This window comes from Capra hircus, chromosome 12 (genome assembly GCF_001704415.2).
Source record: "Capra hircus breed San Clemente chromosome 12, ASM170441v1, whole genome shotgun sequence".
In the NCBI taxonomy this organism is placed as follows: domain Eukaryota; kingdom Metazoa; phylum Chordata; class Mammalia; order Artiodactyla; family Bovidae; genus Capra; species Capra hircus.
This window is the reverse complement of record NC_030819.1, coordinates 58,083,105-58,107,847: the sequence shown is the minus strand read 5'-3', so window position 1 is coordinate 58,107,847 and position 24,743 is coordinate 58,083,105. Positions and strand designations below refer to the sequence as shown.

General features: G+C 40.1%; 1 protein-coding gene across 2 annotated transcripts; it reads left to right on the top strand.

Annotated features, from left to right (window-relative positions):
- N4BP2L1 (NEDD4 binding protein 2 like 1) lies at nt 210-22,731 on the top strand. 2 transcript variants are annotated; one of them, XM_018056631.1, is made up of 5 exons: nt 210-636; nt 17,196-17,323; nt 17,634-17,722; nt 19,751-19,819; nt 21,249-22,731. In XM_018056631.1, exons 1-5 carry the CDS (start codon nt 458-460, stop codon nt 21,303-21,305), a joined length of 522 nt encoding a protein of 173 aa, XP_017912120.1. In that variant the 5' UTR covers nt 210-457; the 3' UTR covers nt 21,306-22,731. The 2 variants fall into 2 exon arrangements, with proteins under 2 accessions (XP_017912120.1, XP_017912119.1); XM_018056630.1 differs by lacking the exon at nt 19,751-19,819 and adding an exon at nt 19,625-19,701 and having other exon boundaries at nt 217-636.

The window sequence follows — 24,743 nt, the reverse complement described above, 5'->3', positions numbered from 1 at the left end:
ACTGTTATGTTCAAAATGCTGTTCACGTTCTCTTCGTCAACTAAAATTATTTCACTTTCAAGGCCTAGTGGGCGGTGGGATGGGGTAGGGCTTTTGCAGAAGGCCTGCCTTCCACGCGGGCAGCCCGGGGAAGTGATCAGTGTCCCGTTCGGTGGGCCCAGGGCGACAGGGGCAGGGAGCCACGGGCTGGGCTGGAGGTGAGGGTGGGCGGTGGAGAGGAGTGGAGGTCGGTCGCCGAGGTTTTCCTGGCTGTCAGTCTCCCAGCGTCCCCGGCTTTCCAGGTAGGGACGACCCCTCCCACGCAGCGCGGTTTGGGCGGGTGGGAAGGAGGGGCTGGCCTGCGAGCGCCCGCCCCTCCATCTATCACATGGCCGGAGAGCCACAAAAACAACAGCTTTGGCCAAGACCGTGACTTCAGGAAAGGGAACGCAGGGCTCTCGCCGCCAGCCCCCACCCCATGGAGGAGAGTTTTCTTGAATCCTTTGGGAGGCTGAGCCTCCGGCAGCAGCAGCCGCCGCCTCCTCGGCCGCCAGCCCCGCCGCCCCCGCGTGGGACACCTCCGCGCCGCCACAGCTTTCGGAAACACCTCTACCTCCTACGAGGCCTCCCGGGCTCGGGGAAAACTACACTGGCCAGGTAATGATGCGCCGCGCGCCGAGTCCCCGTCGGGCTCCGGTCCAGCCCGCGCCTGCCAAGGGGAAGCCGGGCCACCCAGTTCCCGGCCGGGCCGCGGGCCTGAGACGCGGGGGCCCGTGCCGTGGGTTCCCAGGCTGCGCCCGCGCGGGAGGACGGTGGTCGGCACCGCGCCTGGCGCGAGCCCCCATGGCACCGGCCCCCCGCGCGGACCCTCCCCCGCCCCCACCGCACAGCGGGGCTGGACGCCTTCTCCCCGACTCTCGCAGCCTGGGGTCGGGGGCCCAAGGGCAGCCTTCTTCGGAAAAGCCGGATGGTGACTGCAGAGAAGACCTCTGGGCCGCCCGCTGGCGCGCAGGCACCCGCCACAGTGCGTCAACAGGCGTTTTAAACCGGAGCGGACACGCTCGGGGGCCGGGGGTCGGGGCCGGGCCAGGGCGCGCGATCGCGTAGAATATCTGGGGGGTGGAGGCAGACCCGCGTGTGCTTTGGCGAGTGCGAAGGCGCACAGGTGCCCCTGGGAGGGGGTCGCGTGGCCTCGCAGGCCGTCACCGACACAGCCTTTAAACTGTGCCCAAGGAGCCCAAATTAGTTTACCTGCAAATTGCGTCAGCTGCCCCGGTACCGGGTCAGCGTGAATGACACGGGCTTGTTACCTTGGCCACCTTGCTAGGCCTGCCGCTCCAGCCTCAACTCCCACCACTCTGCAGCGTTGAACTGTTTCTCTCCTTGGCTTTGCTGACGCTGGCCCGCCTGCCTGGTTTGCCTTTGCCTGGCTTGCCCCTCCTCTGCCCTTTCCCTAACTGATTGCAACAGCGCTTTAAGACTCAAGTCTGTTATCCTCCTACTCTGGGCTCCTCTGCTTCCTGTTTACACCTCTGCAGCTGTGCTCAGTTTTGCACATGGTTTTGTTTATCCTGTAAGTTTCTTGGAGGTAGGGGCCACATCTTATCCTGCAAAAGCGCAGTGTCTGGCAGTAGTATGTGTTCAGTAGAAGTGGTCCCTGGCCCTCAAAGAGGTTTCCGTCTCACCAGAGACATAAGGCTAGCTAGCTGTAGAATCATGGGGGCTGGCCGTCGAACTGTGGAACCTTAGAAAAAGAATCCATGTGGCAACGTACAATCAGAAGCGGATTTGAATGGTACACAAAGAACGTGGGAGGAAGGGCTGGGTCCTTTAGGGTCAGGGAAAGATGACAGCCCTGGGGATGTGTTGCCAGTTTTAATTAGGATTCCTGGCTGATTTGCCTTTAGCGAAACCTTATTGCTACATTTTCACAGATTCAAATGACTTCCAAATGGCCATTGGTACCCTTTTCTAAGAACCACACACATTTTAATAGGTCTTTTCTCTGTCTGAGTGGAGAATGGGGAAGCCTTCCTGGAACCTGGCAGAACTTGGTTATTTTATGATACAGTCATGGTGGGTACATCTGTTACCAACCAGATACTTCTTGCAGTCAAACCCTGTTCAGTTTTACTTTGGCCTTGCTGATCTGTGGCCTCTCACACACTGTGTCCAAGAAGGGAATAAACGTCTTTGGCCAGATTTTGTTTCGAGCTACCCAGAGGGGAGTAATACGGTGAGTGCAGGGTGCACAGAATTGAACAGCAGAAGTGGGTTTTTGGGCCTCACTTTCTTCATCTCCAAAGCTAGTGCATTGGCCTGGTTGATCATAAGGTCCCTTCTGGCTCTCACATCTACACTTTGACTTTTGGCTAAGCGGAAGACACCAGATAAGAGACCGACTTATTAAAGAACGTCTCTCTAGGGATGGCTGCCATGAGCACTGGCCTGGAAGTCTGAACATTGTGCCTTTAGACCCTCATTGTCACAAGACAGTCACCAACTGTCTTTGGACAGTCACCTAGCTGTTCTTTACTTTCCTTATAAGTGAATAGTAAGACAGAGATTAGGTTAGATGTGATTTACTGAAGATTTTTCTAGCTCTTAATTTCTAATTGTATGACTTAAAAGTGTTTTGTTACTAATGGCTAGGTAAAGAGCCCTGAACTTTGAGTCAATTTATGGCTTTTCTTTTTTTTTGGCCACACCCAGTGGTTCATGGGACCTTAGTTCCTGGAACAGGGATCGGGCCTGTGCCTCTGCATTGGAAGTGCAGAATCTTAAGTACTGGACCACTAGGGAAGTCCTAATTTAAGGCTTCAAATCCAAGCTCTGCCATGGAATAGCTATGCTCTCAACTCCTCAGTTTCCTTCCCTGTTAAACAGGGAAATCTGCTCCGTCTACTTCAGAGGACTCCTGTGAGGATTACATCTGTGTGAGAGAACTTGTTAAACCTTAAACTGCTGTATACATTTTAAGAGGCATTCATTTCTGCTGAAGATGTTGACCAGCTGAGATCATCTTCATGGTATTCCTGGGGAGAAGCCTGACTCTGAAGTGAAGGAGGCAGCTGGGAGCTGACGTTGTGAGTTCTCTTGGATAGGCTGGACATGGGCAATTCTGAGAACACAGAACTTTGGCCCTGCTTTGGGGTGGGTTGTGTATTTACATGGAAATCAGGAGAGCAGGCAAGGATACAAGCCACAGCTCAGCAAGGAGAGAGGCCTGCAGTGAGGATGTAGAACGTCACAGGCCATTTGCGGGGAGAGAAGGAGGATTGCAAATTGTTTTAAAAAAATACACATAGGTAAGAAAGTAGTAAAAACTGTAAGGCTGTCTTATGTATTGTTGGATTCTGGGAAATTAATATTTTTATTATTCTATGTATTTTCCAAATTTTCTATAATAAGCATGTATTTCTTGAATCAGGAAAATAAAACCTTAAAAAAAATTGAAGGAGATCTGTTTTTACAAATGCGGGTTCATCTCTTTTTCTACTTAACTTTCATTTCTCATTTGATTAAAAAAATAAAAATGCTTTTGAAATTAGGCTCTGTCTGGTCTCCCAAATCAATGTTAGATTTCTGTGCTTTTCATCTGTATGTTTTCACACTTTGCAGGGACTGGAATGTGGAAAACATCTATTTAAATTCTACGGGCATGTTAAAAAACAGTTAAAGTTTATATCTGCCTTAAAATTTTTAAGTACATCAGAGTACTAAAAAATTAGCTTCCCTGCTATATGTGTTTTATCACCTCTATTTCATTTAAAAAGCATTTCAAAAATAGGTTATTGTCATTGGTCTGTAAACTCTACTTCCAGGAATTCATCCTAAGGCAATAACTGGACAAGTGCATGAGATTAGGGGGATGTTCAGCACAGAGTTTTGATGTCCTAGAAAAAAATGTGAGCCAACTTAAGTGTACAAAAATAGAGGATTGGCTTATAAATCACGTGTCATTAATGAAAAATGGATGTACATTTGACATCTATGTTCTAATATACACAAAAATTCCATTTTCTGTTTTAAGAAATGTGTAAAAAGATAAGTATAGCTGTTGATTTTTAGGCAGTGGATAGAATACAGAGTTTTGCCCCTGACTTTCTCGTTTCTTCTCAACTTTTTGCATAAAAAGTTTGTAAACTTTTTAAAGGTGAAAATAACTTTGTAAGTTAGCTGAAAGTAGTTTTATTCAATAACTTGGCTTATGATGAAGCATTTATTAAATAACCAAGTAACTAAGTACTTTTTTATATAAAGGGCTTCCCTAGGGTTATTCTTGGTTTGGACATACCAGGAAGTTTTTTTAATCTGTAAGGAGACTGATTTTAATTACTCAGGGCTATTAATTATTTAATTATGACCTATTTTATTATATTTTATTAGCCTATGAACTAGTATTGATCATTTGATTGAACACCTCAGGTTCTTTTTCATTAAAATGGAGCTACTGTTCCTTTAGTTAGTTTATTGTGAGGATTTAAGATACTGTGATAAACAATCATCCTGTTGCTTGGGGCTGGTGCACTGGGATGACCCAGAGGGATGGGATGAGGAGGGAGGTGGGATGGAGGTTCAGGATGGGGAACACATGTATACCCGTGGTAGATTCATGCCAATGTATGGCAAAACCAATAAAATATTGTAAAGTAATTAGCCTCCAATAAAATAAACTTATATTAAAAAAAAACAATTATCCTGTGCTTATGAATGTGAAAGCACTGTAGAATGTGTGGGCTACATAAATACCAACTATTGTTAATTATTCACTAGTCAACAACAGAAGTATTTCCTAAGTACTGATAAGGCTATTACCTCAGATGGTAAAGAATCTGCCAGAAATGTGACCTGGGTTCAATCCAGGGTTGGGAAGATCCCCTGGAGGAAGGCTTGGCATCCCACTCCAGTATTCTTGCCTGGTGAATCCCCATGGACAGAGGAGCCTGGTGGGCTGCAGTCCATGGTGTCTCAAAGAACTGGATACGACTAAGTGACTAAGCACAGTAAGGTATATATAATATAAGATTGAGAGAAGGAGCCTACACAAGACTAACAAATGGAAGATAGTAACCAGCACACTGCTGTGGGTAAGTAAAGTCTCATGGGAAATAGCCTCTTCTGTGCTGGCGGTGGTCAAGGCCAGTGGAGTCACTGAGGATGGCTATTAGGAGGATAGGATGATTAGGGAAGAGTTAGTCTCCTCCATGTGGAGGTGGTTCTCAGGCTGGCCTTGAAGACCAGGAGGATGTCTGAAGACCAGAAAGCCAAGGAAAAGGATTAGCATCATACATAAGAAGATGGAAATGGGAAAGACCAGAGTGTTCTAGGCTCACGAGGAGCAGGGCTTGATTGCGGTGAATTGTTGATATTGAGTGTGTTGGTTAGGTACCCAGGGCCAGACCACGGAAAATGTTAAAAAGCTGGACAAAAAAGTATAGGATTGAGAGAAGAAATAGAATTCCAATTCCAAGACCCTTTTACCCTCAGCAGGTGATCCAGAACTGTTTGTTTCCACAGCTGAACTGATATATACTCATTTGGATCTGCACCTGTTCTTTCCTCTGACTTCAATGAAAACATCTATGGACTTCTGTTTACTTCTGTGCATTCTGTGTATGTGTGTGTAATGTCCCCCCTTTGAGGACATTTTAACCGTTTTTAAGTGTGTCCGATTCAGTGCTATCAGTTACATGATATGCTGTCATCACCACTGTCTTTTATAAAAAATTTTTATTGCCACAAACAGAAACTCTGTACCCATTAAGCAGTGCCTCTCCCTTCCCCTCAGCTCCTAGTAACCTACCTCTGATCTGTTTTCTGTTTCTGTATTTGACTACTCTAGATACCTTATGAAAGGGGAATCAAATGGTATTTTTCCTTTTGTGTATGGCTTATTTCACTTAGCTTAATGTTTTCAGGGTTCATCTATGTTATAGCATGTGTCAGAATCTCTTTACTTTGTAACTCAATAATATTGCCTTACATAAATATATGACTAAAATGTCCTTTTTTTTTTTAATGTCCTTTTAAAATGGCAATAGTTTAGGGTAGTCTTTTTTTTAATTTTTAATAGTCTTGTTTGAAAAATTAAAAGTTCTCAACCTTAAGTCAGTTCGTGCGTTTTAAATCTTTAAGTATGAGTCCAAGCAAAGCCTGGGGACCATGCTTTATGACACACATCCTTTGCAATGTGCTAGTTTGTTTTGGCACCATCAAAAATGGTTTGTGATATGGACTCAGTAGGCTCAAAGGATGCTCACTGACAGCTGTCTTTTCTCCTTAATCATATGTCTGGACAATTCATCAAGAGAAATATGTTTTTGTTTTTTTTTAATTTCTTGGCACCAGAGCTGTCCAAGGAGGTGAAAGGATGCTTTCCTGATGTGATGCAATCATAGAACAGAGATGGGGACGAAGGTACACTTTAAACCAAATGCAGTTTAAAAAAAAAGAAGCAGTGGGAAGAGGGGATTAGTTAGGTTAACTAAGTAGTGAGTAATTAGACCCCAGAGCATATTCACTCCACAGTGCTGTGGACCATGGTGTTTTTAGTTATGAGGCTAGGGCTCTCATAAGTAAAAGCAAGGTCAAAATAGAGAGTTTGTAGTATTCCAGGTCTGTGTGTATGAAAATTAGAGCATCAGGCAGGTGACATCTCAGATTTTCAGCCACTCAGGTCTACTTGGAGAAGCTACTGACTTTATATTTTTAGTGATTTTTTTCCTAAGGTAGTTCCTGAATCTCTTCTCCCCAGTGCTGAGAGTCCTTGCAGTGCCTCTCGCTGAAGGTTGGGAAGAAAGAGGACTATATATGCTACCTGTGATCACGGAGAGTAAGAACACACAGTGCAGTGTCTGTTCACAGTCATGTACTAGAAAGGTAACAACGAGAATCGCCACCACCATAGTCCTTGAGCTACTGGGGTGTGGGAAGAAGATCGTACTGAATTGGGGCAATGTAATGTCATAGGTGTGGTTACGATTAGAGAAGCAGTAGAAATAGAGAAAGAAAGAAAAGGGGAAGAATATTTTTATAGAGAAATCTCAGGAAATGATCAGAAAGTTCTCACAGAGTTCATCTAGTCCAAGCTGAAGACACTAAACACTAAGAAGTTATACATCTTTTTAAAAAATTTTATTGAAGTATAGTTGATTTACAATGTTGTGTTAATTTTTTCTGTACAGCAAAGTGACTCATGTATATGTATGTATTCTTTTTCACATTATTTTCCATTATGGCTTGTCACAGAATATTGAATATAGTTCTCTGTGTAGGACCTTGTTGTTTATCCTCCCTACACATAATTGCCTCTGCCAGTTCCAAACTCCCATTCCTTCCCTCCCGTCCCCCTTCCCCTTTGATGACCACAAGTCTCTTGTGTATATCTGTGAATCTGGTTTTTTTTCATAGATTATGTTGATTTGTATTGTTATTTTAGATTCTACATATAAATGATACCCATTTGGTATTTGTCTTTCTCTTTCTGACTTTGTTTAGTAGGATAATCTTTAGGTCTGTCTATATTGCTGCAAATGGCATTATTTCAAGAAGTTATGTATCTTGATCAAGGTCATAGTGGATAAATTCTCCTTATTTCTAATCAGACCTTTTTCTTCTGCACCAAAGGAAGAGGCTACTGAGAGTGACCTGATCAAAGTGTAATTGAGGTTGATTTCAATCTATTGTGTAATGAAAAAAACTTGTCAAGACCCTATAAAAAGAACTTAGTTTATCTGTATTTCAACTGTCAGGGTAAGGAACCTACATGTTGTTATGTGATTCCTTCTCGTCGAAGCATGACTGAGTTGACCAGCAAAGCATTAAACACAGGAGAAACCTGTGGCATTGCTGAATTCTCTGGAAAGTTGCTGTTCACACGCAAGACTCTGAAAGGAATTTCTGCTGGAAACTGCAGTGAAGCCACTCTGGCACATGAGGGCTAACTGGGAGTCTGGTTTGGGATCTCATAAGCATGCCCTGCTTTGGAAGTGTGAGGGCAAGAGTGAGCAGTAGGATGGCCTGGGAACTATTCACTGGAGTGCCCTTAGCCCCTGTGGCTTGGCAACATCCATGAAGCTGGTGATGGCTGAGCTCCATCTGCCTAAGGGCAAGGCTCAGCCTTGGTGTTGCAGTTGGCAGCACCAAGAAGATCAGCCACACCAGGCCCAAGATTTTTACAGCTATGGCTCCCGCCCCATTCTCCTCAGGTTGCTGAGTTGCTGAACCTGTTTCCTGTCTCCCAGCTTAAAGCATTGGGGGAAGATTCCGATAACATCCAGAGGAAATACTGGAGTCTAAGAAGAATGCTCTTTCCCAGTCTCCTTTGAGGATAAACCTGAGGTTTTGGTAAAATTCTCAACACATAAAGAGCAAATAGAAATTCTCACAGATTCTTTTCACCCTATACAAAGTTTGCATAATTAAGGCAACAGAACCTGATATTTAAGAACCAGTCATACACTTACCTGGAGAAGGCAATGGCACCCCACTCCAGTACTCTTGCCTGGAAAATCCCATGGACAGAGGAGCCTGGTGGGCTGCATTCCATGGGGTTGCTAGGAGTCGGACACGACTGAGCGACTTCACTTTCACTTTTCACTTTCATTGGAGAAGGAAATGGCAACCCACTCCAGTGTTCTTGCCTGGAGAATCCCAGGAACAGGGGAGCCTGGTGGGCTGCTGTCTATGGGGTCGCACAGAGTCGGACACGACTAAAGTGACTTAGCAGCAGCAGCAACAGCATACACTTAACAAATATCTATTATGTCTCGTAGAATAGAGCATTGAACAAAAAAATACAAAAATCCCTGCCTTCATGGACCATATATTTTGTCAGAAAAAAAAATTTTCTTTTTTCTGAAAGAAGGAAATTTTAAATAACACCTGTTCTACTGTTTCAAAAAAACCTAAAATGTTTCCATTTCTATTCCACTTGAGGATATACCCTCAGGAGATGTTCTACATATTCACAAGGAGATTGGCACAGTGATGTTCACTGAAAATTTTGTTTATGGTACAGAAAATTGCAGACAACCTCATTGTCACTAGAGAAAGAAGATAACTGGCTTATTTTATAGCACTCAGTCACAGTTGTTTAGTGTAAAGCTCTGAGGCCAGAAGCCTGGGTTTTAATCCGTGTGTGCCACTCGTCTTTTTTTTATTTCCAGCTTTATTGAGGTGTAACTGACACATTATGTAAGTTTAACTTGTATAGTGTGTTGATTTGATACCTTCCTGTGTTGAAAAATGGTTACCTCTGTAGTCTTGGCTAACACCTCCATTGTGTCACATAATCACCATTTCTTTTCTGTGATGAGAACATATTAAGATCTACTCAGCAGCTTCCTGGTGCGTAATACAGAATTAGCAGTAACCACCGTGCTGTGCATTAGATCCCCAGAACTTAGTCATCTTTTACTTGGAAGTTTGTACCCTTTGACCGACATTTCCCACACCCTCGGCCCCTGGAAACCATCACTATACTCTGTTTCTATGAGTTTGACTTTTTTAGATTCCACATATAAGTGAGGTCATATAGCATTTGTCTTTGTCTGATTTATTTCACTTAATGACCTTAAAGTTCATTGATGTTGTCACAAATGGAAGGATTTCCTTCTTTTTCCTAGCTGAAAAATATCCCATTGCATATATTTACCACATTTATCCATTTGCCCACTGACAAACACTTGTTTTCATATTTTGGCTATTGTGAATAATGCTTTAATAAACATGGGGAGTATACAGATAATGTGAAGATCCTGTTTTCATTTTCTTTGGGTGTAAACCAAAAGTAGGATCACTGGATCTTATGGTAGTTCTATTTTTAACTTGTTGAGAAACCTCCATTTTGTTTTCCACAGAGGCTGCAATAATTTACTTTCCTTTTAGCTGTGCACAAGGGTTCCCTTTTCACCACATCCTCATCAACACTTTTAATTTCTTGTCTTGCTGATGATAGCGATTCTAACAGGTGTGAGGTGATAGTTCATTGGGGTTTTGATTTGCATTTCCTTCATGATTAGCCCTGTTGAGCACCTTTCTATGTACCTGTGTGCCATTTGTATGTCTTGGGAAAAATGTCTATTCAGATCCTCTGGTCTTTTTTAAATTGGATTTTTTTTTTTTTTTGCTAATGAGTTGTATGAGTTATTTACATATTTTTGTTATTAATCCCTTATCAGATATATGATTTGGAAATATTTTCTTCCATTTGGTAAGTTCACTTCAGTCACTGAGTTGTGTCCGATGCTTTGCAACCCTATGGAATGCAGCACATCAGGCTTCCCTGTCCACCAACCAACTCCCGAGCTTACTCAAACACGTGTCCTTTGAGTCGGTGATGTCATTTGGTAGATTGCCTTTTTATTTTGTTGATTGTTTCTTTTGCTGTGTAGAAGCTTTTCAGTTTGATGTAGCCTCTTTTACTACTTTTTGCTTTTGTGGCTTGTGCTTTTTAATGTAATACCTAAAAACTGATTGCCAAGACCAGTGTCAAAGAGATTTTCCCCTACGCTTTCTTCTAGGAGTTTTATGCTTCAGGTCTTACATGTAAGTCTTTAATCCATTTCAGATTTTTGTGAGTGGCTTGAGATAGGGATCCATTTTCATTCTGTTTTAACCACATAAAAGCTGAAATTTAGATGGATTGAGGAGTGAAATATAATAGAACATAGATGAATATTTACATAATCTTGGGTTGGGAAAGACATATAAATGTATTATCAAAGACAAAGTAGAACATAAAAGATGAGTTCATGTGACTAAAAAAAGTTATATTAATTGAGACTTGTATGTTAGAGTTCATTATAAACAAAATTAAAAAGAAATTGAGGTACTTAATAAGGATTTTACAAATTCATTTAGACATAAACCTCCCAATAAGGAAGTTTTATCAACAACCACAGGACATGAAAATGAAGTTCACAAAAGAATATGTGTAAATGAGCAGCACACATAAGGAAAAATACTTAAACTTGCTGAGAATCAAAGAAGTTGGGGACAAACTAAATACCTGACCACAGAGTATTGGTTAAGTAAATTATGGTTCATCCATATGAGTAACTCATCAAAAATAATGGCTTAATATGACCCAGCAATCCCACTGATGGGCATACACACCGAGGAAACCAGAATTGAAAGAGACACATGTACCCGAATATTCATCACAGCACTGTTTACAATAGCTAGGACATGGAAGCAACCTAGATGTCCTTCGGCAGACAAATGGATAAGAAAGCTGTGGTACATATACACAATGGAATATTACTCAGCTATTAAAAAGAACACATTTGAATCAGTTCTAATGAGGGGATGAAACTGAAGCCTATTCTACAGAGTAAGTCAGAAAGAAAAACACCAATACAGTATATTAACACATATATATTGAATTTAGAAAGATGGTAATGATGATCCTACAGATATAAAGAACAGACTTTTGGACTCTGTGGGAGAAAGCGAGGGTGGGATGATTTGAGAGAATAGCATTGAAACATGTATATTATATGTGAAATAGTTTGCCAGTCCAGGTTCAATGCATGAGACAGGGTGCTCAGGGCCAGTGCACTGGTACGACTCTGAGGGATGGGATGGGGAGGGAGGCTGGAGGGGGATTCAGAATAGGAGATACATGTACACCCATGGCTGACTCATGTCATTGTATGGCAAAACCCACTACAATATTGTCAAGTAATTAGCCTCCAATTGAAATAATGAATTAAAAAAATAATGGCATAGAATCATACTTCATGAGGTGGGAAATAGTTGCTGTGGAAATAAGTTTGGTGAAAAGAAGTTGATATTCTCTGCATTATGTTTCTGTTTTTATGGAACAAAATATCAGATGAGAAAAAAAATTCTATCTCCTGGAAAGACAATCAAAATACTAGTAATTATTTTTAGATTGAGGAATATAGGAATCTCTCCTGTTTTGCAGTTTTCTCTTCCAAAATATTTTGCCTTGAATATGTGTTACTTTGCTAATTAGAAAGGAAAAGTAATATTTTTAAGGCTGATGTAGACCAAGACACAGGAGCCAGCTTGAGGGGGCACCTGCTGGGCAAATTTGGGACAATTTGAGCATCGTAAAGAATGACGATGGTAAGCATTATTAAAAGGGGAAAGGGAAAGAGTGCTCTTCTTTACTAGACAATGCCACCGAGTAAATACAGAAGAAATTACATGAAATAGTAAGTATTCTGCTCTTCCCAGTGTAATAACTCATTTGGCAGTGATCAGCAATGAATATAAACCTCATTGAGGGAAGGGTTGTTGGGGAATAGGATAGTACACGGGGCCTCTCATTACATCAACCCTCCCCACCCCAACATGATGTAGTATCACGAGGGAAGCAATACTAGCTGATGCCACCTGTTAGCCAAGTGATAAACTTAGCAGGATGGTACAGACGGTCATCACATGCAGTCAGGTACTCAAACATCACCTCTGTATTTTCCTTCCAAACATGTTTAATCTGGATCTAATTATGAGAAAATAAGCGGGCTAATACAGAATATGGGGCATTCTCAAGCCAACTGACTAGACTCTTCAAAAAGGGAAAGCAGGGAGGGAGGTTCAGGAGAGAGGGGACAAGTATATACCTATGGCTGATTCATGTCAACATATGGCAGGAACCAACACAATATTGTACAGCAATTATCCTTCAACTAAAAGTAATTTTTTTTTTTAAAAAAAAGGGAAACCAAAGAAGGCATGAGGACAGTTCTAGATTAAGTGACACTAAAGAGACGTTAATAATTAAATGCTGTACTTGAACCTGTGAAGATATTATTGGTACCATGAAGGACATTTTAAATTAAAAAAACTATTAACGTTGGCTATTATAAATAGCTAAGGGCTTCCCTGGTGGCTCAGAGGTAAAGAATCCACTTGCAGTGCAGGAGATCCAGGTTCGATCACTGGCTCGGGAAGATCCCCTGAACGGGATGGCTGCCCACTCCAGTGTTCTTGCCGGGGAAATCCCATGAACAGAGGAGCCTGGTGGGCTACACAGTCCATGGGGTCAGAAAGAGTTGGATGTACCTGAGCATGCATGTGTTATAAATAGCTGTAATATAAAATTGTAATATAAATTAGTATATAATTTATGTATAGTATTTATAATTTATAATTCAATTTTTAAGTTATGTGATTATTTAGGATAATGTTCTTATTTATAGAAGATACTTGATAAAGCACTTAGGAACAAAGTATCATGATGTCTGCAACTTATTTTTAAATGCTACATCAAAAATACACATGTGAGAGAAGTGAAATAAATGAGGCAAGACATTAACAACATTGTTAACAAAAATGTTAATAATGGAGGGTAAGGAATGTTCATAGTATTCTTTCAACTTATTTCTATAGGTTTGAACATTTTCTAAATATAAAAGGTTGTGGGGGGAAGGTTTAGGTGGAAATAAAAAGGAGTAGGAAAACTATGGACTAAATGAGACTTAAGGAATGGGACCAAATACAAAGCGTGGATCTGGTTTAGCTCTAGATTCAAACAAACCAATTGTAGGAATATATTTATGAGACAATCAGGAAATTTGAACACTGAAAAGATATTTGGTGAAATGAAGTATGAAGCAGATGAAGCAAAACTGGCCATATGATGATAATTGTTAAAGCTGGACTGTGGGTACATGGGGAATGATTATGTTATTCTGTCTATTTTGCATGTTGGAAAATTCCAATAATAAGGGGTACAACTCAAAGTTACATACTAATGTTGGACTTTGTCAATGAGTGGGTGAGTGACTAATAGATACCTGCTGCTGCTGCCGCCAAGTCGCTTCAGTTGTGTCCGACTCTGTCCGATCCCATAGACGGCAGCCCACCAGGCTCCCCCGTCCCTGGGATTCTCCAGGCAAGAACGAGTGGGTTGCCATTTCCTTCTGCAATGCATGAAAGTGAAAAGTGAAAGTGAAGTCGCTCAGTTGTGTCTGACTCTTCGAGACCCCATGGACTGCAGCCTACCAGGCTCCTCCGCCCATGGGATTTTCCAGGCAAGAGTACTACAGTGGGTTGCCATTGCTTTCTCCGAATAGATATCTAAATATATTCAAATGTTCTCTATTATTAAACAAAAGAATTACACAAAAGAGTGATGTTATGAAATCAAGATTAGAACCTAAGTTACTCTCATAGTAGTAGTTTCAGATGAGTTTGGGGGGCACTGCAGAGGTGAAAATTATGTGGATGTAATTGTCTTTTTTTTTTCCCTTTTTTCATTCTCTCAGTTTCCCTAATGCATGAGGCTCCTGACCACCATAAAGAAAGCTAGAGCTGGGGCATTATGCTTGTCACTTCTGAAGCTGATGGAATGGTATTTATTGCTTCCACTGAAGTGTGAGACTCTCAGGATTGCCTTTTGAATCAGTTCTTCATTTAGTTAGGAGAGCTTTTAAGTCTTGAGTATTCAAAATGTACCATGACTGCCAGTGCTGATTTAACATTCAGGTGAAGGTAAAACAAGTTTTGAAGGAACGATCATTCAGCAAGATCAAAAAGTCCACTCTTTCATCTTCTCCAGTCCCCCAGTTCCATTAGAGTTGTAAAGGTGAAAAATGGTCCTATATTTGCCTGCCTGTTTGTTAGGAGGACCGTATGGGCTATGGTCACATGTGTCTTGGGAAATGATGAGCAAGTGGTTCAGCTTCATAGTGGTCCTGAACAATTTAACTTTGACTCTAAGGCAAAATTTTGCAAACAAGGCAATACTTTCTTTTCTGTGTTCTCTTTTTTTGCTTTCTAGAAGGGAATAGAATTCAAATAAAATGTGAATTGAACATGTCTTAAAAAGTTTTTTTTAATGAAAAATTAGAGTATTAACTTCTAGTAGATAATATAAACCATAAAGAGGAAATAAAGCTATGTCTATGAAAAGAAAAACTCCATTCTGAAAATGACAAAACCAAAGCTGTAAGTGGCAGACTTAATAGGAAAACAAATGAAGCCAGATTTAGAACGGATATTTAAGAAGTTCTGGAACTAATATCCAGAGTTGCTTAACTTAGTACACAAAAGATAAGGAAAACAGGTTACACAATATTATTTAAACTCTGAATGAGGCTTTCATGTTTAGACTAGATAATGATGAAAATAATTCAAAAACTGTAACACACACACACACACAAAAAAAAAACAAAACTGTAACACATTTACAAATATAAAATACGCACCCCTGAAAGTGCAGTTAGTGTTGCCCTAAGATTTTCTTCTAAGGTGTCTTTATAATAACTGTTTGCCCTGGAGGTTAACGTTTGGATATCTGATTTGAGCTTTTCAGTTTGAGTATCTTTACAGTCAAAAGACATTTACAAAGAAACTGCAAATTCGTTTTATCAGATCTTTATCTTGCCTTTCTTGTCCATTTCTGTATCTGTGGTGTATTTAAAATGGCCACATTTTCTTTGCCACCCCTCCTAGTATGTACACACTCCAATGCACTCTACTACGATGGCATGTAAACAATTTTGGTTGGAGAATCTGACTTCATTTGCTATTATTAATAAAATAACAGTACCTTGTATTTGTAAAGTACCTTACCTCTTGAAAAATGTTTTCGCGTACCTCACCTCATTTCATCCTTACTGGAAGCTCTGTTTAATAGGTCGTGATATTATACAAGTTTTCAGTCAGGAGCACACAGAAGCTTAGAAATAGAGGCCACATGACGGTAGTGGAAAATCAGGAACTGAACCTAAGTGTTTCAAGCAGCTTAGGTGCTTTACTCTATTTTCTGTGGTTTCACTGCCTTATGCTTTTTCCTGCTTAAAGAGCATTCTTCTTGATGGAGAACAAACAGAGCTGAATAGTTCTGTTTTCTTTTTATGTTTCCTGCTCTTGTTACGTTCCAACATTTTTTTTCCATTTTTTTTTTAAGTGTTACTTATTTTTGGCTGTGCTGGGGCTTCGTTGCTGTGTGGGCTTCTGTCTAGTTGTGGCAATCAGGGGCTACTCTCTAGCTGCAGTGCACGGGCTTCTCATTGCAGTGGCTTCTTGTTGCAGAGCATGGGGTCTAGGCATGCTGGCTCAGCAGTTGTGGTTCACAGGCTTAGTTACTCTGCAGCATGTGGAATTTTCCTGGACCAGGAATCAAACCCACATCTCTTGCACTGGTAGATTCTTAACCACTGGATCACCAGGGAAGTCCTCCCTCCAACTTTTAAATATCTTTTTATTCTGAGCACCGCCATTTTGTTATGGATTGTATCTGCCTGATGGATTTGTTTGAAGTTAGAATTACGCTGGGGAGCAACCCAGGGAGAAGGGAGAGAACCGTGTGCTCATTGTGTCAGGCACTGCGTGAGGTGCTTCCCCAGGTTATTGGATAGTCATCCTCACTTAGCAAGATGGGTGCTGTTATCCTCAGTTTTTACAGGTGAGGAAAGGAGGCTCAGAGATATACTTTGCTACTGTCTAGCACAATAGCCATCTTCTCCCCCAAAAAAGTCTGAATAAGAATTTCATGTGGAAATATCTTCTCTTTGAAGTTATTATGTACAAAACTTCATATGCTTTTTTTTTTTTCCTTTCCTGCTTTAAAGAGGGGACTCCGTTATGCTTTTTCTTTTTTTCTGTGTGTGATATTTTAGTATTCAGAGAGAGTGATAGAAGTTTAGGAAAGCCTAGGGAATGTTGGATCTGCATCTTTTCTTCTGCTGGTTTTAGAATTTGGTTTAGGTCACTGTTAAAATGTTACCTGTTAGGGGTAACACACACATCACTTTTATCTACATTTCATACCTCAGCAAGAACCAGTGTCTCACATGGGTCCTTATGGAGAACAGAGCTCCAGGCGAGGGGACCCAGGACAGGTAAGGGGGTGCAGGAAGGGGCTGCAGCAGGGGTACTTGGGCTTCTCGGAGGAATGTCAGTGAGGGCTGTGCCCACTCTTGTCACCTCTGCAGCGAAACCTCCAGAGTTTCATCTAGAATCAGTTCTGGTAGCTGCAGAAATCAGCGCAGTGGTGACCAGCACTTGTTAAAGAGTTGGGCAACACGCACAGTCCCCTCTCAGCCTTCTCCTTACCGCTATGAAGGAGTGATAACTTCTAGAGAGAATCTCTCTTTTTAAAATGAATTTCAACAACTCGAACCTGGTGGTCTCACAAGTATAAACTGCTAAATGTTAACGATAGAAGGAAATGATTTATAGTGTGAAAATGCATAGTCATAAAATAATCTCTTGTTTCCCCCACTCTCCAGACAGTTGCAACACGACTTTCCCAGAGCCCTGATTTTCAGCACGGATGATTTTTTCTTCAGGGAAGATGGTGCCTATGAGTTCAATCCTGACTTCCTGGAGGAAGCTCATGAGTGGAACCAGAAAAGAGGTGACAGATTCCTTTCCAAGCTCCTGGGAAATCCTCTTGTGCACATAGATTGTAGCTCCTGCAAAATGAAAAAAAAAAATGGAAGGAGCTTAATCTAAAGTTCTGCCATTTTTCCCTCTCAAACAGAATGCCAGTGTGTAATCTCCCTAGATTCCAGGAAAAAGAAAATTATTGATAATGGGTTCTGAAATAGGTAATATTAAAGTTGTGTAATGAGGACATCCTGTAATAAAAATAACAAAATATGGAGTACACTCACCCTTCTGTGATTGTTGCATGTTGTTCACTGTTATATAACATTGTGTTGCAGCAAGAAAAGCAATGAGGAATGGCATATCCCCCATTATTATTGATAATACCAACCTCCACGCCTGGGAAATGAAGCCCTATGCAGTCATGGTAGGAAGAAGTATCATTCTGAATTTTCAGTTCTGGACATTTTGTGAGAAAGTTGAAACATTTGTTCTTTCTTCTTTTTTTGGTCTTCTGTGATCTCATATTCATTAATAGTAGTTCTCCCAGGAATCCGGTAAAGAGGTTTTATTTTAGCGTTTCTCTGCCGTTCAATGGCTGAAATTTGCTGAGATGCTAATACTACCTCAGGGTACATTTTAAAAATAGCCCTTGGTCTGAATTCTTGACAGCATTTCTGTCTTGGTTGTTTTCCTAAGGGAAGGCACACGTAGGAGCATCCGCTGAAACCTGCTGAGAAGTGTTGGACTAGGTGATGCCTCCAGTGGAGCTGTAGATGATGTTCATAGGACAGTTCTTTGCCACGCTGGGGCCTTCAGTACTATGTGGTGCTTCTGCTGCATGGGAGTTCCAGGGCAATGAATTTCTTAGTTTAAAAACAGATTCAGGAGTAACACTGTAACCCTATTAAGATATTAGAATACAAACATAAATGCACATATAAAGGTAACAATTCAGCCGTCTACTGTCAGAACAGTCAGATGAATGAAGCAATGTGTACATTTTTCTTTATTTATGAAGTATGTCTGATCTACTTTTCAGACATATTTCATCTTTTGTGCTAATATGTTTTCATTCCTTACTGTGTGTAATAAGGAGAAAAAATCCACAAACGTACAGGGAGAGGAAGAAAACAGCTGAGTATTCTCCCTACTTGGCTAATTTTAAAGCGAATCTCTAAAACTGGACACATGGCAGCCTGTTTTTAAGCCTTTTTAAAATATTTTGGGCAGAGTAGCTCACATAGAGGTGTGCTTTTGTCTAGATACTTTCATCAGTTTTACTTAGGCCCAGACTGTGGGACTTTGCTGAATGTAGGACAGAATGAGCATCAACTTTGTGGTTACTTCAGTTCATGGATCAAACATCCACTTAGGGAAAAAATGGACAGGGATATGAAGAGGCAGGTTAATTAAGGCACAACTCAGAACCAAGAGGCAGGGCTTAACTGAGAGTGGCTTAAGGGAAGTCATTTTACTTTTTATTTTCTAATTTCTAGACATGCACAATCTTTCCCAGCCATCCACAGCTACTACTAAGACACAGAAACTAACTATTTTCCACATATGATATTTGATAGCCTTCTGAAATTAGAAGTGTCCATCTAAAGAATGAAGAGGAAATCCCCTTACTTAGCCCATTTTATTCTGTATTTTATAACACAACAAACAGTAGTCATAACAGAAAGTTCAGTTTGAGATAAAATAAGTAGTAGTCAATTAATTAATGCAAAGAACATTTGATGTTTCCATGGAAATGGTAATCATTATCTAAACTCAAGGAAGTATGGCACAGTGAATTGAGCCAAACTATGTGGCATGGATGGGAGAGCTACTTTTTGGAGGGAAGAATATGTGAAGTATGTGGAAATCATTTTTATTTCCCAAGCTCTGTGCCTTTGGTACTCTCACTTTGTACACCAAGCTGTGAGGACTAGTCAGGGCACTTGGTGACAGTGGACTTATGATAATCACATATACGGGACTGTGGGAAACCTTTGGAGTTCATTGCTCATTCCTATGGACAGGGAATTTAAAACAAGTTCAATGATCTATCTTTTTAAAGGTTCAAAACAAAGAACTTTTGTCATTTTCCAACATAGTAGGTAGAATTACTGAAAATTTATCATTGGGAACCATAATATAATCTGAGAGTGGCTAAGTATGGATATGTACCAACTGTATTTGTTAACATAAATTAAGGCATTGAATTACTGGTTAAACAAAAGGAATGTTAGAAAAGAGTTGTAGTAAATGTTAAATGGCAGCATAAACATTCCCAAACATACATACCATGTCTTCAATGTTTTATGTACTTTTGAAAAATCAGGCACTTGAAAATAACTATGAAGTTATATTCCGAGAACCTGACACTCGCTGGAAATTCAACGTTCAAGAGTTAGCAAGGTACTTCTTTGTTTTTCTAGCTCCTCATTATGTATCCTGCTGTTTTCAGGTATTTCAGACCGAACAAAAGAATCTTTTCAGGCTGGAAATGGACATGGTAGTTTTCAGGCCAGAAATGGTAATTCTTGGAAATTGATAACTTTGGAATTATTAATGTGAAAGACTTTACTTTGGGGTCAGTTTTCTAATATAATGCTAAATGCTAAATCTTGGCTTGGACTTGGTCCTCAAAAAGGACATATTTAACATTCTGCTAAAATGCTTCTTTAATGGACATTTAAAAGCACTTTCCTCTGCATGGGATTGCACTTGTGAGTGGTGTTTTTGCACTTAGGCTACACAAAGACCTTCAGATATTGAACAGTCTGTGGTTCATTTATGGTCTAGATGCCGCTTCTAGTTTGTAAAGCAATAAATGTCCAAATAATACTAACTTGTTGATTGAATGCATGGGTTCTGATAATTCACCATCTGTGCTGTTTGGTAATGTCAATGATTTAAAGTAACCAGTGAGGTCAGAATTTACTTTTTAAGAATAAGTCTAATTCATCTTGTGGTTACAAACAGATAGTGTTTCCCAAGGGAAACCTCTGTCAGAATCAGCTGAGGTGATTGTTAAAATCCTAGTTCATGGGGCATCCCTGGTGGTCCAGTGGTTGAGAATCTGCCTTGCAATGCAAGGAATGCTGATTTGATCCCTGGTCCAGGAGGATCCTATGTGCTGCAGAGCAGTAAGCACATGCATGACAACTACTGAGTCTGGGAGCTGTATCCACTGAGTCTACATGTCACAACTCCTGACGCCACACACCTAGAACCCATGCTCTGCAACAGAGAAGCCACTGCAATGAGAGGCCCGTGTCCCGCAACTAGAGAAAGCCCCGGTACTGTGGCAACAAAGACTCACCACCGCCAAAAAAAAAAAAAAAAAAATTTTTAGAAGTCCTAGTTCATGGACCCCATTCTTAGTTGAAATCTCTGATAATTACATTTCAAAACTATATCCCTAATTGATTCTCATGTCCATGAGAATTGAAGAATGTTGTTTTAATAAGGATCTAGCCTGGAGAATCCCAGGGACGGGGGAGCCTGGTGGGCTGCCGTCTATGGGGTCGCACAGAGTCGGACACGACTGAAGTGACTTAGCAGCAGCAGCAGCAGCAGCAGCAGCATTATCTAGGACTGACATAAGTGATTATTGATATATGCATAACAAATTGGCAAACACATAAGAAGAGCTCATGGTGCTGTCTTATGTTTTGAAGCACAGACTTGAGATTTCCAGAAACAGAGCATTTTTTGATGTTTTACCTCTTTGCTAGCCTCAGGGTAGTTTGGGGGTGTGCAGGGCCGCATGAAAAACAGTTAACGCTGAACGATAACTGCTTAACATGATGTTTTGCTTTTGTCAGAGTTCCATCCTGAGAATAGGGAGTGCATATCTGTGTAATAATACAGGACTTGTAAACTACAAATACTTGTAAAATATAACTCATTTTGATATGCTGCCTTAACTAAACATTTGCATTTTTTTTTTTTCCATGTAGAAGAAACATTCATGGAGTCCCAAGAGAGAAAATACACCGAATGAAAGAACGGTATGAACATGATGTTACCTTTTACAGTGTGCTGCACGCAGAAAAACCAAGCAGAGCGAACAGAAACCAGGACAGGAATAATGCATCTCCTTCCAACGGTGCAGGGTACTGGAACACCTACGCAGAGTTCCCAAACCGGAGGGCACATGGCAGTTTCACTAATGAGAGCTCCTTTAACAGAAGGGGTGGTTGTCACCATGGGTATTAGAGGCCTCTCTTATAGGCATTCCGAATTTTCCTAAATCAGTTTTTACTTCAATTTTTGGTATTTATTCTCCGTTCAGTGGTAGTCAGAGCTCTAATTCCAGTGTAAATAGTCAAGCCTGAGAGTTTCTGTGCAGAAGTCGTTACATGCCTCTTCAACAAGCATTTGTTAAAGTGATCCTATGTGCATGGTCTGATGCTGGGAATTCTGCCGATTTGATTAAACAAAATCTTTTCTCTAGGGAAAGAACTAATTCAAAACTGAAACCTGAGAACATACCCAAGAACGTAATCAACCACACAGGCTCATTAATGAACTGAAGTGTTTTTAATATAAAGCTTCAGTAGCCCTTTCTCTGAAGCAGTCTATTTTTTCAGGAAATTCATCTCCATCAGGAAAGTTGGAAAAGTGGAGGAGAAATAGTAGGCAGGAACAATTTTTTAATGCCATTGCTACTTTTGATCATCTGTGTATCCAAAAATGTGAGATGTGTGGCTGTAATGATGATATTGATTTTCCTTTAAGATGAAGACACCAGGAAGTCTATACCTAAGGAAATATTGTCCTTCAAAGTAGACACTTTGGGAAATTATCACTTTAGCGGTGTGTCATTTTTAAAAATATCTGTTAAAATCTTAATAGCGATACAAGTTACTGAGGAAAATCAGTGTCGTTGTTTCAAGTCACATCTTGTGTTTTAACTACCACTTTATCAAACAGGGATAAACCTGTTTGATAACAGGGATAAACCTGTTTGGCTGTTGAGCTAACACTGTACATAAAACAAGCCTGCCTTTATAAAACACCAATTTTTAAGAGGAATAATTAAGCAATTTAAAAAAATTATGCCTATAAATGTGTATTATCAGTTGGCAGCTCCAAAGTTTTGGGCGTACAAGGAATGAAGCATCCCAGGATGTCCTGACATGGAACCAGGAAAAGTCATGCTCCTTTTATGAGGAGCAGTCTCAGTGTTTTGTGAGGCGTTAAGACAAAGTTCTACTACAGTTCTTATATTAATATTGAATTTATGAATCCAAATCAAATTTTAACAGGTTGGAATCGGATTAATTTGGTGTGAGACCATGGATAAGACCATGTAGGATGTATGCTTTATTTCTTGTTGGCCAACAACTTCTTTCTAATGTTTTGTGAAGCATTATTTTAAGTGTTCTATATAATGGTGCTTTTATGGTTATTAAAAATTGTATATGGTATTGCTTTATATGGACTTGTCATTGAATCTAATTTTTTGGGTTTTAATAAAAACTTATTTGCCATAAATTTCACAAAATTGTACCCTATTAAGAACTAGTTTTTCTATATTATAACTATATTTACCCATCTTCTTTGATGACTAGGAGACACAGAGGTAAAGATAAAAGCAACTTTATATTTTACTTGTTTGTATAAATTAAGCAAATTTAAAAAATTATTGCTATAAATGTGTATTATCAGTTGGCAGCTCCAAAGTTTTGATCTCTGTACATTAGAAAGACTGTATTAATATTCCAGATCTAGTGTTCTAGCCTGGAGAATCCCAGGGACAGGGGAGCCTGGTGGTTGCTGTCTATGGGGTCGCACAGAGTTGGACATGACTGAAGCGATTTAGCAGCAGCAGCAGCAGTACTACTGAAATCTATTCAACATCTTGATGATTACCAGCAATGATCTGTAATTTTTTCATTAATTTCATTAACATTTTAAAAAATTGATGTCTCCTTTGAGTAGTAGCAAAGTTTGCCCAACAAACTAAAATTAAGTGAATTTGAATGAATCTAAAGTATAGTTTGGCTAAATTCTGTGTATCCAAGCTCAACACATAACACATAATAATCTAGTAATAATGATAATCTACATTAACAGTACTCCTGTTTTCCAGACCCCAGATAGTCCTGGGTAATCCTAGACAATGTGGTCCCTAGGTCAGTGCAGAACGAGGTCAGTGTGGGTGGCTTGACTCATTTAGGATAGTAGAGGTGAGAAGTGTCAGAGTCCAGATGAGAGTTTCTTTGCTCAGTTCCATAGGAGCAGCTGAAGGATCATAACTCAAGCCCACCTGATTTACTTCTGACTCTCTGCTTAGGGTTTCTGGTTCACCTGGCTTTGGCTGGGCTACTTTGTATTTATTTGTCCTACTCTGAAAGAGCTCAGAATAGTTCCCTGGTACGTTTGCCTTTTTGGGAGCATAAAATCATTAATAAAATGCCACCAACTTTGTTTATCCCATCTAGAAATGACCTATTTTTACTTTCAACACCCACGACTCCTGATTTTTTAAAATTTTTGAACACTTAACACTGACTTGTTTGTGTATTAATATTTGCATCACTCACAGGGTTGGCAGAGTGCTTTATATACACAAGAGGCTCTCATTAAGTGATTGTTGAGTAACACAAATTGCTTTTACCATTTATTCCTTATCATGCAGTGTACATTGATGACTTTGTAATAATTAAATTGTCACTTCTGGGGGGACAATATCCATATATACTCAAGCTTCACATTTTATTTATATAGCTTGGCTATATTATTTACAGTTTATAAACAGCAGAGTGTATGTTAGATGTCTCCATTATGGGTAGTCTAAATGCTAATGAAAAATGAAGACAGTTATAGCTTAAGTTTTTTCAAGAAACAAAAAGGCTGAATTTTTATAATTTTTTCTGTTCAGCTGAGACTCAAGTTTTATTCCCTGTTCTAGTGTGTGGATCATTGGGAAAATGATTAGGATATGAAGACCAAATTGTTTTATGAAAAAAAGTTAAATCACATTAACAAGACTGGCAGAACACTTAAGTTAGAAAGAATAGCAGAACAGACTATTATGTTAATTTTCAGAAGCAAGAAAAAACATGGGTCACAGTTATGGAAGGAAGGAAATTGCTTTTTAAAAGGATTTATTCTTGGCTTTAAGGTGTGTTTATAATGAGATTTAAAAACATGATATTGTATATAAATTTAAGACATACTAAAACACTTTATGCTATTAGCTCCTAGTTTGAACTGCTTTCTCTTTTTCCTCTATTAAAGTAAAATGAGAATACCGTCTTAAATTGAATGGTTCTCATCTGCTTTGGTGGTTAGAGAAAACTAGGTTTAAAAGGGACTGCTTGCTGAATCCTGTGATAGGACTGAAAGCAAGGAGAATCAGTGCCAATTTGAAAGAAAGATTTTCTCTTAAGTTGCAGTTCAGATCATTTTGTTAAGAAATAAAAACAAATTAACACAATGAAGTC

What these genes read in the sequence shown, in the direction of transcription:
- N4BP2L1 (XM_018056630.1), top strand. Translation starts at nt 458, where the DNA reads ATGGAGGAGAGTTTTCTTGAATCCTTTGGGAGGCTGAGCCTCCGGCAG. An exon ending in TGAAGCCCTATGCAGTCATG is followed by an intron (nt 17,723 to 19,624) that starts GTAGGAAGAAGT and finishes TTGAAAAATCAG; the next exon opens with GCACTTGAAAATAACTATGA. An exon ending in AACGTTCAAGAGTTAGCAAG is followed by an intron (nt 19,702 to 21,248) that starts GTACTTCTTTGT and finishes TTTTCCATGTAG; the next exon opens with AAGAAACATTCATGGAGTCC.